At 37.7% G+C, this 14,665-nt stretch overlaps 1 protein-coding gene across 5 annotated transcripts in view; it reads left to right on the top strand.

Annotated features, from left to right (window-relative positions):
• Positions 1-13,532, top strand: part of PLAG1 (PLAG1 zinc finger) — a 47,190-nt gene extending 33,658 nt beyond the window's left edge. For 2 of the 5 annotated variants that reach the window (XM_019548258.1, XM_019548273.1), the window contains 3 exons: positions 3,435-3,572; positions 6,418-6,776; positions 7,349-13,532. In XM_019548258.1, coding sequence (XP_019403803.1) covers positions 6,535-6,776; positions 7,349-8,612 — 1,506 coding nt within the window. In that variant the 5' untranslated portion in view covers positions 3,435-3,572; positions 6,418-6,534 and the 3' untranslated portion in view covers positions 8,613-13,532. The remainder of the gene's footprint in view (positions 1-3,434; positions 3,573-6,417; positions 6,777-7,348) is intronic. The other 3 variants (XM_019548264.1, XM_019548290.1, XM_019548281.1) reach the window with 3 other exon arrangements.
• The last annotated feature ends 1,133 nt before the right edge of the window (positions 13,533-14,665 follow it).

Here is a 14,665-nt window from a genome sequence, read left to right as displayed (position 1 = left end):
GAAAACATTCGTGACACTCCATAAATCCCTGGACTGTAGTGATTCATGACAGTATCCAAAAACATTCCTTATCTCTGCAGTTCCTTCCCAGTTTTGGCTGTAGTGGGGCCCCTGAGGACTTGATTCCTTACCTTCAGAGCCATCCTCCCAGGCAGTTTCCAGTCCAAAATCAAGGCCCCAGCACTAGGTCTCCCTGGGTGCCTATACACATGCATTGAGGCTGTTCTGATGCTCTGTAAGGCTGAGACTTTTACCTCCGCTGTATGTAGTCAGGTGATGGTTATACACATGCTCTAGGAAGTAGCAGGGGGGCAGGGTTTGGGGGTGTGCTTTAATTAGAACAGCTTTGAGAGCCACTCTAATTAAAGTGCCCGGAGCATCACGTACATCAGCGTCCCTGTGCTGAAAAATGGCAGTGGGGGCTCTTTAACTAAAGTTCATTAAACAAACTTTAGTTAAAGCGCCCCCACCACCATTTTTGGGTGCGGGGACTCTGATATGCATAATGCTGAAGTCTGCTGGAGTGCAGTAATTACCATGCTCCAGCAGACTCGACTAATCTGCCCAGACACACCTACACTCTTCAGCTACCCAGGGCAGTTGATTCCAGGGCTTGGGGGCTCTAGCCTGCACCCCTCAGGAATTCCAGCAAAGGATCAGACCCTTCAAGCCCTAGGAGCACCTGCTTGGCTTTCTCCTCTTACAGACCTGTCCGAGGGAATCTCTGGGGCATGTCTCTAAGTGGGGGAAAATGTTGCTTTTTGTCATGCATGATCAACTGGCAGGACAACAAGCAATGTGCATTTCACCCAATGAAGCAGATCACCTGTACCAGCACAGCTGATCTGCTTCTTTGGGTGGTGTCTGTTTTTACCTTCTGGCAGTGCCCACTACCACATGCTTCAGGGAAAGATTTTGAGAAGTCCATACAGGTTTCCCTCGATTCATGTGGTACATGCATTCCAGGAGAATGGTGCATAAATTGAATTTAAAGTGAACCCACTTTACAATGTAACAAACAGAGATAGGTTTCCATGGCTGTGAGGGCGGAAGTGAAGCTGGGACTAGGGAAGGGGCAGGGGGAGGGGTGCTGCTTTTGGGGCTGCACAAGGCAGCAAAGCAGAGGGAACAGAGCAGCACTCACCCCCACTCCAGCTGCAGTGTCCCCAGGAGCAGCTGGCACCTGCGGCCGCTGGGCTGCACCATGCTTCACCTGTCCCCCGCAGCCTGGGCTCCACTTGTCCTCACTCACCTCTCCTGAGCTGCACCGTGCTGTGGTACAGGCAGCTGGTGTCGCCTGCTCCAAGGGCCACTCCAGCACAGGCTGGGGTGAGTGTGGACGAGCGGAGCCCTGGGCGGTACGGGGCACAGCACTCACCCCAGCCCATGCTGGAGCGGCTCCAGGAGCAGCCAACACCAGCTGCCTGCACCAGGGCATGGCACAGCACAGAAGCAGAGAAGAGTGAGAATAGGCAAAGCATGGAGCAGCCCAGCAGCTGCAGACAGCTAGCACCGGGCGCTCCCAGGGCCACTGCAGGTGGGACTAGGGTAAGTGGGGCCTTTCCCCTCCCCCCACAGACTTACTTGTTTGGGCAGGGGGGGTGTCTATGCTGATCGCATAAGAGAAAATTTACCTCGCATGTAACAAATTATGGATCTAAATATTCTCATCGCATAAGAGCAAATTCACATATAAAGAGCCCACATAAATTAAGGGAAATCAGTGTAATGGAGAATGTTTTGATACCTTGCAAATAGAGAAGTAGGTTTCCTTAATGCCTGTCATTTAATGGCTTATTGCTCCAAACCATGGAAATTTATATTTTTCTGCTTGATTTTTTTAACTTATCAAATGTTTTTACTATTTTTATAAATATCTGATGTTTCTTATGAATCCTGCTTGGCCCTTGGACTTAGCTGTATCTTCAAGAGCTTTCTGTCTTGTGCTGATTATGTTTAAAAAGTCCTTTTGTCGAGTTTTATTATATTGTCTTATTCTTAAATTTATGAGACTGTAAATAGGAGTCTGAGTTACCTTCTTTATATAATTAATTATTTTAAATATCCTTAGTACGGTCCTCACTTAGATAAACTTAACCAGCCCTAGTCGCATCTTAATCTCTTTCCCGATATGTTGGTCTTTCACTGCCTGTGATACTTTCCAACTTTGAATTTTTGCTAGGACTTTGTTAGGTGCATGATCAATATTGAACGTGATATTTAAGGTGACAGTATCAACAGTTGTTATAAGGACATTGTAATATTTTCAACATTATTGTCTGTAAGTCTGCTGTTATCTGCAAACAGCTTGGAAAAATTCCTGTAAAAGGGGCTTAGTTGGTATGAAGGATAGTTTAATTAATTAGCAGAGTGTGGTTACCTTAATTATTGTCATTGTTAACTATTTCAGTGCCAATCATCTTAAAAACAACCAGAGTAGAATGGTAGGGTAGTAGTTATAAACGGTTTCCTGGGATGGGGTATAAGGAATGAATCTTTGTTCCTCAAATTTAGCCACTAAAACAGAGAGAAAGCAGAGCTGTATCCCCTCCCCAATACCAAAAGTTTTTGACTGCTCCTTGGATTCCAGAACTGCTTCTACGAATGCCCAGGAGAAGTTCTAAACTCTTGTTTCCAGTTATCAGAAATCTTCGGTCCCTTCCCCCCAATTCCTGTCCCTCCTCACTCCGTTCCTGAGATGCAGCTAGTCAATTTCCACATGCATGTCTGCAGCAAAGTGAAAACTAGGGTAGTGTGAAATTGTATTGGACACCAACATAAAAGTTACTTTTCTAGAGTGAGTGGAACCAGACAAAGGAAAGGGTTTGGTGAGGGAAGTGTTTCATAATTCTGGGATCCCTTTCATGTAACCGACGTCTAATATACTATAAAAAATATGGCTCTTTAAAACAGTTGGAAGGAATGAACCTCTCAGGATTAGAGGTTGAATACACTCTTAATACAACAAACTCTTGCAAGGAGGCATTCAACAAGCAAAAGAAAAACGAACTTCAAAGGGAGAAGATGTGTTTAATAAAGTGAACGTTTCATGGGTTGCTTATATACATCACACAGAAGTTGAAAAGAGAGAGACTTATTTTCTCTTGTAGGTTGTGTTTTAAGCAATATTTCCTGTGTAATTAAGCAGAGTTAAATTGTAGTAAAGTTAGAGCCAATTCAAATAGATTGTGCTGTTTTACTTTTTAAAGAAATCCTTTGTTGATATTGAATTGAAATGATGTTAATATACTTAAATGTTAAATGCCTAATCAATATTTGTGTGAGAGTAATCTATCCATCCTGTTCTAATCAATATAATGACATATTCTACAAAAGAGCAATGTCTCTGATTCTTTAAATGTCCTTTCCTAATTTCCCTTTCTGAATAAACTGGTTTCTCTAGAGTCTAGTTCATTCTTCCTTTTGTTTTTCAGACCAGTAAAAATGGGAAGTACTGGATTCTGGTTTCCTTCAAGAAGAGTCAGCGGAACTGGTTAAGACCAAAATCTGAGGACTTTAGTGGGCAACCATCAGGTGTGCATTGAAAAGAGGCTACCGTAACTCTATTTGAAGTATGCATTTCTTTAAAAGCAGTATACAATGTATAAGGCTAATTTGTAATGCATTAGATTTTTTTAATATCGTTTATCATATTCATCCAACAGTTGTGAACGCACCAATTAGAATGAGGATTTTAAGTGATAATATGTTGAGTCACAAACAGGCAATCTTACTCATAAAATTCTTTCAGCTGGTCTTTGGAAAGTGTAATATTTGAGGATCAGTGTTTATGTCTTGTCTTCATTGCTCAGTCTATACATCCACAGGAGGGAGGGAGAGAGAGAGAGAGAGAATTTGATATACAGAGATGAGCTGAAGTCCTTCAATATTTCAAAAACTCTGTTGAAATAGTAATCCACTCTTTTAAATGAGCTACTCATCATAAGGGGTCAAATCCATATTTAGTTTTTTTTTAAGTGATGCACATTTAGATACATTTTTCAGAACAGTTTATTTAGAATCATAACTCATTTTAGGTTATAGTGAAACTAGACAATATCTTAGGATCTTCTTCTGTATTCTTTAATTCTTTGATACAAAGATTAGAGCATTTATAATTTTGGGAGGGCAAAAACGTATGTAACGGAGTGGACATGTGATTTCTCTTTGTTACCAAATTCTGATTAAAAGGGCCACTAAAATGCTTTAATTTGCAAATATAACATAGATTTAAAGTTGATGGAGCAGATTATCGTCTTATATACACTGAAGTAATTAAAGTCAGTCTTAGTTTATCTTTGTTTTGTAAGTTGCTTCAAGTTCCTAAATGATTGATTAATTTGATTGCTTAAAGGAGAAGGGTTAAAATTTATCTGATTCTTTCAAGACCTATGCACATTCCCAGTTACTGAATCGGTGGTTGTGGTTCTGCTCCCATCCCATGTGTTGGAATGTATGGAGGCAGCTCTTGAAGAATCAGTTGTTAAACAAACATCTTTCCATTACTGGGAACTTAAAAAAAATCTGTAGTTTGCTGTTGGTATAGCTGTACTTTAAATATTCAACCTGAAACTTGATGTTGCAGTCTCGTTAATTCTTTTGAGTTCAGAAATCATTACAGAGCAAAAAGACCATGCCATTCTAGAAGCACCTTAGTTCTCTCTTGGACTGTCTATCAATTCTTTCTTCTTTCAAGATAGGGGTGGCAGACGCACAAACTGTATGTGCATTTTACATGGAAAAAGATCCAGTCTAACATGTTCATAAAATTGTAAACAGAAATATTAAGGAAGCGTCTTTCTTTCCCCTTTTCCTTCTGACTAACAAGACAGGGAGACACTTTCCTCTCCTAATGTCTCCAGTAGCATGCTCTGGATCTTACTGCAAGACCCACTCCTTTTTGTCTCCAACCTGTAACCCAGTCACCTGTGCATTGCTTTCAGCTCACATTGTCAAGCATTTTGCTACCTCAGTGCTTACTAAACCAAAGCCCAGCAGCAGCAGGGAGAAGACAGCTGAATCAGGGGACATGATGCCTAGGAAGCTATCTATCTTCCCTTCACTGCCATCTGGGGATTATTTATTTTGTTCACATGGGGAGGTGGCATTAGGTTGAAGCAGCTGCTGCCTCGTGCTCTTTGCCCAACTCTGGACTGCTCTCCTCCACCTGTCCCAACAGCTGCTTCCTCTGCACTGCCAGCATGCAGAAGCACACTCAGCAGGGGAGCTGAGACACTGAAGGAGGCAGCAAGCTTGGGAACAAGGCCTTTAGTTCCAACAGAGCTTCACTTTAAAGTCAAGAGCTCAGCCTGCTGACATTGACCTCTGGTGTCTGCAAACAGAACTGCACTGAAAACAGCTGCTCTGCCAGACTCCTGAACTGATGGCAGCTGGGTGGGAAATGTGGAAAAATTGAAAACTACTGTCTTCAAACCCTGCCTACCTCTTGCACTAAATTCTTGTCATTCATTCTGCTTCTCACATACAGATTTTTACCGTCTTTCTGCAGGTCTGTTTTGTGATTAGTTTTCTACTGGATTAAAGTAGCAACTGAGTTTTGATGTTTAAAAAGGGACTGTACTTTTTTCCATGAAGGGTTGTAAAGTGCTGAGTAATCAGTAAAACTCAGTTGTTACTGTATAATGCCAGATCATGAATTTAAAGCTACTGGTGCCAACCAACAATTTCAGTGGCATTAGACCTCCTATAGTCAGTATGATCTTAAGAGGGTTTCTGGTATACTTCACAAATCTTGATGCCTCCCGCTGAACAGTGAGCTTTCCAAAATAAGTTATTAATTATCTCCATCGTCATCTAATCCATGTCTCAAAACTTTCTGTTTCAAGAGGTAGGAATTGCTGGGGGGCGGGGTGGACAAAGAGCTTAATTCATTGAGATCTTCTTTCACGTATCATTGTTTGTATTAGTATAAATTACAGTTACAGGAAAATTTCACTAGGCATTAAAAATGACTGCAAATGCATGTGTATGTATATACATGTGTGTGTATAAATATACATGTATATGCATGTGTGTGTATGTATGCAAACCCTACAAACTGCACTAAAATTTTCAATCCCTTGTGAAATCTGAGGCTTCCAAAAACCCATTTTATTTATATAGTTTTGAAATGAGTTATTTTTGATGCCTCCTGTAATCTGTTTAAAAAATCACAGTTCTCTACCAGTGCCCTAAAGGAAGGTAGCTAGTAGTACTTCCAGAGCACATGTGGATTTGTTCATCCTGAGCAATGCATTTTAAGAGTTGCAGTAAATAGCGTAAAGAAGCCTACAGGTATTACATTAGACCAGCTGAATCTAATTTTATTTTAAGTTTTACTCAGAAGCATCACATAGCAAGTAAACTTCAAAATGGAGTTTAGTTACAAACTAGTTGTTTCTTATTTTTTTTTTCCAGTCCCCTTTTGCTTTCTTTTACGACCACATGAAACTTGAGAAGCCATCTAAAGCTAAATCATTTAGTGGAGTTGGGCAGTTCCCAAGTGTCCAACAAGAAGGCCTGGTTTAGGCTGCGATGGCCACTGTCATTCCTGGTGATTTGTCAGAAGTAAGAGATACCCAGAAAGTCCCTTCAGGGAGACGTAAGCGTGGTGAAACCAAACCAAGAAAAAACTTTCCTTGCCAACTGTGTGACAAGGCCTTTAACAGTGTTGAGAAATTAAAGGTTCACTCATACTCTCACACAGGAGAGAGGCCCTACAAGTGCACACAACAAGACTGCACCAAGGCCTTTGTTTCTAAGTACAAATTACTAAGGTATTAAACTCTATTTATCTTTCAGATTATATTATCTATTTTATGTTGGCCATTTTAAGCCTTGTAAAAGTATATGTTTGTGTACACATTCTTCAGCTGATTTGCAGAGAGGTTATGTTAATTAAATTAGACATTGGATTGTTTCTAGAATTCTAAATTACAGTACATAAGTTTACCAGCTAATGTCTTTTGATTTGTTTTTTTTTTTTGTTTGTTGTTTTTTTTAATGAGAATAGAATTTTTGTTTGTATTAAGGTTGCCACAAGAAAAGTGTATGGACTTGAGAAATTTTTGGCTATGGACTTTCTCACAAGTACATTCATGCTTGCTTTTATATCCCTGTTTCAGTAGTTATAAAGACTACCAAAAAACCCAAGTGTCAATTTAAGTGAAATGGCTCATGTTTTGCTATATTTAAATTTGTCAAACTATCTTTGTAGTGTCCTGCTGTCAGCTAAAGAGGGTCTGTTGTGAAGAAACTTTAGTGTAGAATTTAGCTGCCATTAAAAAAGAATGAACACATGTCCTATTTGATCAAAATAATTACTTACAGAATATATCTATGTTTAAAGGCATATGGCTACTCATTCTCCTGAGAAAACCCACAAGTGTAATTATTGTGAGAAAATGTTTCACCGAAAAGATCACCTAAAGAATCACCTACATACACACAATCCCAACAAAGAGGCCTTTAAGTGTGAAGAATGTGGAAAGAACTACAATACCAAGCTTGGATTTAAACGTCACCTGGCCTTGCATGCTGCAACAAGTGGTGACCTCACCTGTAAGGTATGTTTGCAGACTTTTGAAAGCACGGGAGTGCTGCTGGAGCACCTAAAAACTCATGCAGGCAAGTCATCGGGTGGAGTGAAGGAAAAAAAGCACCAGTGTGAACACTGTGATCGTCGGTTCTACACCCGAAAGGATGTCCGTAGACACATGGTAGTGCACACTGGAAGAAAGGACTTCCTCTGTCAGTATTGTGCACAGAGATTCGGGCGGAAGGATCATCTAACACGCCATATGAAGAAGAGTCACAACCAAGAACTTTTGAAGGTCAAAACAGAGCCAATGGACCTTCTAGATCCCTTTACCTGCAATGTTTCTGTGCCTATAAAGGACGAGCTGCTTCCAGTGATGTCTTTACCTTCCAGTGACCTGACATCAAAGCCATTTACAAACACTTTGCAATTGAATCTCTACAACACTCAAATTCAGTCCATGCAGAGTTCTGCGTCTGCACACCAAATGGTTGCCACATCATTACCCTTGGGAATGCCTTGTCCGATAGATATGGAGTCTGTCCACCCTTCTCACCAGCTATCTTTGAAATACCCACTCAGTTCTACCTCATATGCAATTTCTATGCCAGAAAAAGAACAGCCATTGAAAGGGGAAATTGAAAGTTACTTAATGGAGTTGCAAAGTGGTATGCCTTCTTCATCCCAGGATTCTCAAGTCTCTTCATCTAAATTAGGGTTGGATCCTCAAGTAGGACCACTAGATGATGGATCTGGGGAGGTTTCCCTTTCCAAAAACTCTGTTTCTATTAGTGAACCTCTAAGCACCCCATCATTGGACTTTTCTCAGTTGTTCAACTTTGTACCAGTAAATGGCCCTCCCTATAACCCATCTGTTTCCGTGGGGAACCTTGGAATGAGCTATACACAGGAGGAGGCACATTCTTCTATGACTCAACTTCCACCACAAACACAGGATCCTCAGGATCCTAGCAATAGTATAAATCTTGGGTCTCTGCACTCATTGTCAGCAGCTTTCGCAAGCAGTTTAAGCACAACCACAACCCTACCACGTTTTCATCAAGCTTTCCAATAGGATGTACAAAGCTGGCTTATTACTGTCTATTTGTAGAAATGCCTTAGGTGACCATTTTTAACTTAGTGCCTACTATAAGATATTATAAAACTTCTGCTTTTGTACAGTACCAATCTCATGAAGCCAGTAAGAAATTTAAATTAACTTTTTAAAAATATTTTGAAAGTGTTTATTCTCAACCGTGTTTACTTTGGTTTTTATAAAGTCTCAATGTATTGTTTTAATTTTCACTGCCAATTGACACACACTTTAAAAATCAGTAGAAAGCCATCCCTACTAAGCTTTACATGCATCCCATGTTTAAAACTTTTATCAGAGATATCAGTCATTATTTTTGTCAATTAAATGGTAGATCTACCATTTTATGTGTTGTGAATTTTAAAATTTGCAAAGAATCTACTTTTTGCATTTTATACAAATTCCTTAAAATCCTTTAAAAAAAAAATCCTAAATGTTGGGATCTTATCAAATCCATAATCTGAAATCAGAAGTTTTAAATTAAGTTTAAAATTAACATTGGACACATGTATATATTTTTCACTTTTGTTTCACAGTTAGGTAAAAAATTTTAAGAGCTCGGCATTTTCTGGCTTAAATTGTTGTAGTGTGTACCAAAATTGGATAGGAAGATGTTTAGGTTAAATACTAAAATTATGATGCAACAGAATTAAAAAAAGAAATTGCGTGCCTGATTGTCAGATATTTTAGGTCAAAATTGGAACTGTGGTGTGCTTTAATGACTCTGGTTGGATGGGAAGAGGCAAAAATAACAGCTGCCCTTGAAATGCAAAAGGGTTCTAATTTAATCATGCAAAATATTTTGTCACCGTTTTTTATTTAATTTTTAACTTGCTGGGAGATTTTAGTACTATAGAAAGAGTACCACATAGGAATCTTCAGATTTTATATTCACTTCTGTATGCATCAGTCTTTCCCAGTTGCCACAGCCAAAGGGTGGGTCAAGTCCAGCCAGATGTTTTATATTCATTGTCAGTTCAGTGTTAGTCTGCAGTTAAGGAGTGAATGTAAATTTGCAAATATCATTTTTTTTTCTTTATAGCAGAGTGGATCTTTACAGCTGTGTTCCATGGTGTCTTATGTCCTCCTAAGCAACATGTTAGATGTTAATCACACTTACTACACCTGGGTACTTGGTTAGGGATGTTTTGCCCATTGCCAAGGTTTAAAGACAGGACTCTTAGGAGTGAAGTAAAAGCATATTGCTTACACCACTTTTACCTAATACAATATACTCCCCAACCCCTAATAACCAAAAGAGAAAAAAAAAAAACTGTGATGTGTGAAAGCAAGTTAGGTTTGCTTTTAACTCAGTGCTAACGTTCTTTTTCCTTGTCATTTTTAGACAAGGAATTAAAAAATAAAAATGAAATACATTAGTATCCCTCTAACAATAGTGAGGATGTATACAAGGTTTTAAGTGGTTAAAATAGATATACTTCACAGAAACAAAAGTTGCTCCCATTTAAGGAGCTTTTGCTCCCAATATTTTATCATTAGCTCCTACATTTTTTTATTCTAGGAGCAATATGCAGGTGTAGTTTTACTATTTTATACATATATGTATTTAAATTTTAATACTGAAAGATAATGTTTTATAAATGTTTGTGTTCCAAAGGCATTAAAATAAGGATGTATTAATAAGAAAAATACCTTTTCAAATTCTGCAAACTACTCCCAGATGTTGGGTTTAGGAGCATATTATCTTAAAGTGGACTTTTAGCTCTGCTTCATGACTGCTTCCTTTGGTTTCTATGAAACAGATTGCTTGCTTACATCTTTAGTTGAATGATTTGTTCAATATTGCTTTTTTCCCCCCACCATGTTAAAGAAAGGAAAACATTGCAAATGAACAGAGCACAAAATAAACAGAACAGAATGCAATACTAGTTTAAATCAGCAACCATATGATAAAAAGCAAGTAAAAAAAATCACTCTATTGTAGATGTTGTTTAACTAGTCTGAGCTGAAGATAAATGGATTGCATTACTGTAATGGGCCATATCCTGAGAGGAACTCAAGCATCTTCCACTCCCATTAAAGTAAATGAAAGTTTGGTAACTGAACACCTCACAGAATCAACCCCTTCAGATACCACATTTATCAGTCAATAAAGGCAATTGCAGAACTAATGGATAATGTAATTTAGTTGTGTTTTGGCAGTATATGAAAAATAAGTATGTATAACTGTATCACTAAAATCCAAACCATATTGAATTGCTAGGTTTGGTTGAGGGGAGGTCACTTCTAAAATATTTAGTTTGATCTTAACTGCCAGGTCAGAATATTCCGACAGACTATCACCATGTCGCTTAAGGTATTCACGTGGTGTATCTAGCATGTAGGAAAAGACAGTGCCATCTGTTTATCAGTTTTAGTTGCTGATTAGACTTGATTAAAAAAAAAAAAAGTTGCCAACACCCATTTTCTTAGTATGTAGCCAGAATCTTTACTACTTCAGGTAGTGCCTTAGCTTTGTAAAATGGGATTGACATTTCACTTCAGAGTTAACATATGTTTCTTAAGAAACAGGGACCTCAGACAAGATATTGAACCTCATTCAGTCAGGGTTTCAGTTGGTGGCTACATTACGTATGTTTTGCCACTGAACTAGGATGTATGAATATTCGGAAGCAGGTTGACACAGTAAGCAACAGTAACACATTAGTGCTTTGGAATATTATCTAGGCAGAGTTATCTAGGCCACTATTAAAATGTCAGTTTTTAAAACCCTATTTTCTAGTTATTGAGTTAATGTTTTAGGGGGGTCCTGGCTGATCATGCACCACTCTTTGTGCAACTTTTAAACTTTTAGTAAGGTTCTTTTTTAAAAAAAAAAAATATATATATATATATATTTTTGTGTACTTGTTGCTTGTGCTTTATTTAGTAGTAAATTGTGGAATAGAGTGATTTATTGTTAATTTGGCAGTAGCGGTTTTTTAAAACCATATACTGACTGAAACATGAGCCAGAGCTGATTGCTTTATTAAGCTAATAATGAATGTTAAGAGTACATATTTTCAGGATAATTTGTCTAGTGAGCTATACATGTATTATAGGCCAATATTTTTAAAAATAAAGCTTGGTCAAACTCTATGTTACACATATTACAAGATATAGCACTTTCAAAAGGAGAACCTAAACCTTTTAAGAAAATTTCTTACAGGTTATGCTTTTTATTATAAAACCTTTTATTATAATTTGTTTCAAGTGCCATTAGATTACATATATGTAGGCCTTTGGTATAATGCTTTGTGTACAAAATGGTAGACGTAATTTTAAACAGGTACATTTTTACAGTGTTTTCTTATCAATTTGCTATATTGCACAGAACCAGTGTGTCTTTCTTAAGGGTTTTACAATGGTTTTTGGTTTTTTTAAACTAGGTTTACAGGTTTCAAACTACACTGTCTTCTACTGCCATTTTTGATACCAGTCCAAAAATATTAAGAGTTTTTTCTCACAAATAGTAAACTGTGTACTTTGGAGTTTTGGATGGTAAACTATTGCAAAAAAAATTTAACGTGAAGTATTTGACATGCTTATAATATCCTATCATAGCTATGCTGCTGTCTGAAGATAACACAAGGCCTGATCTTGCACCCATTTGGGTCAAGGGGAGCAGGATGGCACCATTAGTTACGTCTGTCTCATACACTGGTTTAGCAGCTCATCCTGTACACTTCTCAGTCTATAAAAAGCCTATGACACATACTTATCTGCTATAAAATGAAATACCAGATAAATAAAATAATACCAGAATAGTTCAAAAGTATGTTTGGAAATTCCTAAAGTCCTTATATAATAAAGGGTGTCTTATTTTGTTGGAAGGCAGTGTCTTTTGATAATAGTTATCTAGCCCTGGAAGTGACACAGAACTATTGCTAATCATATGTAAACACTTTTTCAGTATAAGCTTCAGTGGTACAGTTGAACCAGAATGAATGTTTATCTTCTCAGAAACACTCCTGCAATATTGTTATATTGGATCATGCTGCTAATGTAACTTGGGATACAACTCCTCTCATGGTGCTACAAACCTCCCTGTCTCATTCAGATGTATTTTTACCCATAGAAAAAGGACTATATTAGACCTATAGGTGTATGATATATTTTTATACTGTGACTTAATTTGTCATTAATGAACTTTGTACAACACCACAATGTATTCATATGCACTTGCAGAAGTAAAATCTTGGACATGCAGATTTAAACACAAGCCCGGCTTTTGTTCAAAAACTAGAACATGACTGTTAGTTAATGAAATGTGGGCTTTTTATATGGTGTGGAGTGAAGAACATACTATGTTACTAAAAGCCCTTTTTACTTAGACAAGAACTGGGAAAATATATTGGGGAATGGATGACACACTCAAACCCAACTTGGATTGCTGAAATTATATTTTTAGCTAGTGAAAAAAATGTTTGGACTTGTATGCTAAAATGTTTTAATGATAAAGGATTTGAGTCAAAAATAGAAAGGAAAAAAAAAACTGCATTCCAGACAGAATTTGTATATGTTTCTTGCATTTAAAATTGCTATCCTGTGATATGGGAAATTGAGTTGCTTATCATGTATATGTACTTTAAAATGTATTCACAAACTACTGTTGTATTTGTATAAAATATAGACAAAAAGATTGCATATATATTTTTGTGTATAAGCTCTGTAAAATAGCAATCACATTATGAAGCTGCAGCAGAACTTCATTTTAAACATTCACATCCAAAGAAACAGACTATTTATTGTCCACATACCCTGACTATAAAATATACCTTGCTGCTATTAAACAATAGTGCTGCAGCTTCTCATGGCCTACAGTGTTATGTTTGCTGTACAAAAATATGTGAACTCCACAAAATATATCAATAAAATTACAGAATGGTTTTAGTTAAAGTATAACTTATGGCTGGCATTTTAATAGATAATCATGTTTGCATATTTGGGATTATAAAAGTCATAACTTACACTGGACTTGCTACTTTTTCAATCTGGAAGGATTTAGCAGTTTTTATGATTTATAACTGGTAAGATGGTGGCTATTCAGAGAATCGTATTGCAAAACATAGGCTGCAGTACATGATTTAACCAAAAGGCAAATTTAAAGATGCTATTGTATCTACAAAGTAATAGTGACAGACTTGTTTTGCAGGAAGTGTCCTTGCTGCCAAATCATACGTTCATGTGTGCTGTGAGAAACTGGCCTGTGAATTTGGGAATTTTGGTGAGACTTTTTGGGACACAGTAGATTGCAGTGTGTTTCTTGATCTTTTCAGGCTCATATAGGCTATTCACGTTGCCTTTACACTTAGTGCTTATAACAACCATTAATGTATAGTATGCCTTAACTATGATTCTTTGGCTGTGCCTCTGAAAAAACCTTCCTTGGAAGCTCTTTGAGGCCAAAAAAGCACATCTGCATGAGTCGCTACAGTCAGCCTCACAAAAAAGTCAATAACTGAACTTCTAGTGCAAGGACTGTGAATTCAGTCCATCTGTACTCAGAATTGTCTCTGTCCTGTTTCAAGTAGTTGTTCTGCTAATATATGACTACATTGACCAGAAAAATGAAAGATAACATTTGTCTTGCTGCACTAGGTTTAAATTTTTAATCTGCCCATTCTCATAAGTATATTTAGTTCATGTCTAAAGCACAAAGCTCATTTCTCATCCTTATCTACAACTGTCTTTGGATTCTCTCACCGTGTTGAGAGGGAAGGGAAGCCAAACAGACAGGCATTGGAAAAGACAGTTCCTGTGACAGAAAACCATTGACTTAGACCTTCCTACCTACAGAATTATTTTCCTTTGAGTCGTCACGCTTACCCCTCTGCACTGGACTGACGAATGGCAAGTGCAAATTGCTTCTATACTAAAGGCTTCTTATTGGCTTGGGAGAATTGACTGTATTTCAGTAGTGCCAGAAGTTTGAGGCTTACTTATATATATATAAGAAAGCTGTGGTCCCTGCCTTCCAACACTTACAATTTCAAGTTGAGACCGACAACACAGACTTAAAAAGATAGAGTATC

The sequence above is a fragment of the Crocodylus porosus genome, unplaced genomic scaffold (genome assembly GCF_001723895.1).
Source record: "Crocodylus porosus isolate Cpor-Errol unplaced genomic scaffold, CroPor_comp1, whole genome shotgun sequence".
Classification (NCBI taxonomy): Eukaryota; Metazoa; Chordata; order Crocodylia; family Crocodylidae; genus Crocodylus; species Crocodylus porosus.
The sequence above is the reverse complement of the archived record's forward strand: the minus strand, read 5'-3'. Positions and strand labels throughout refer to the sequence as shown.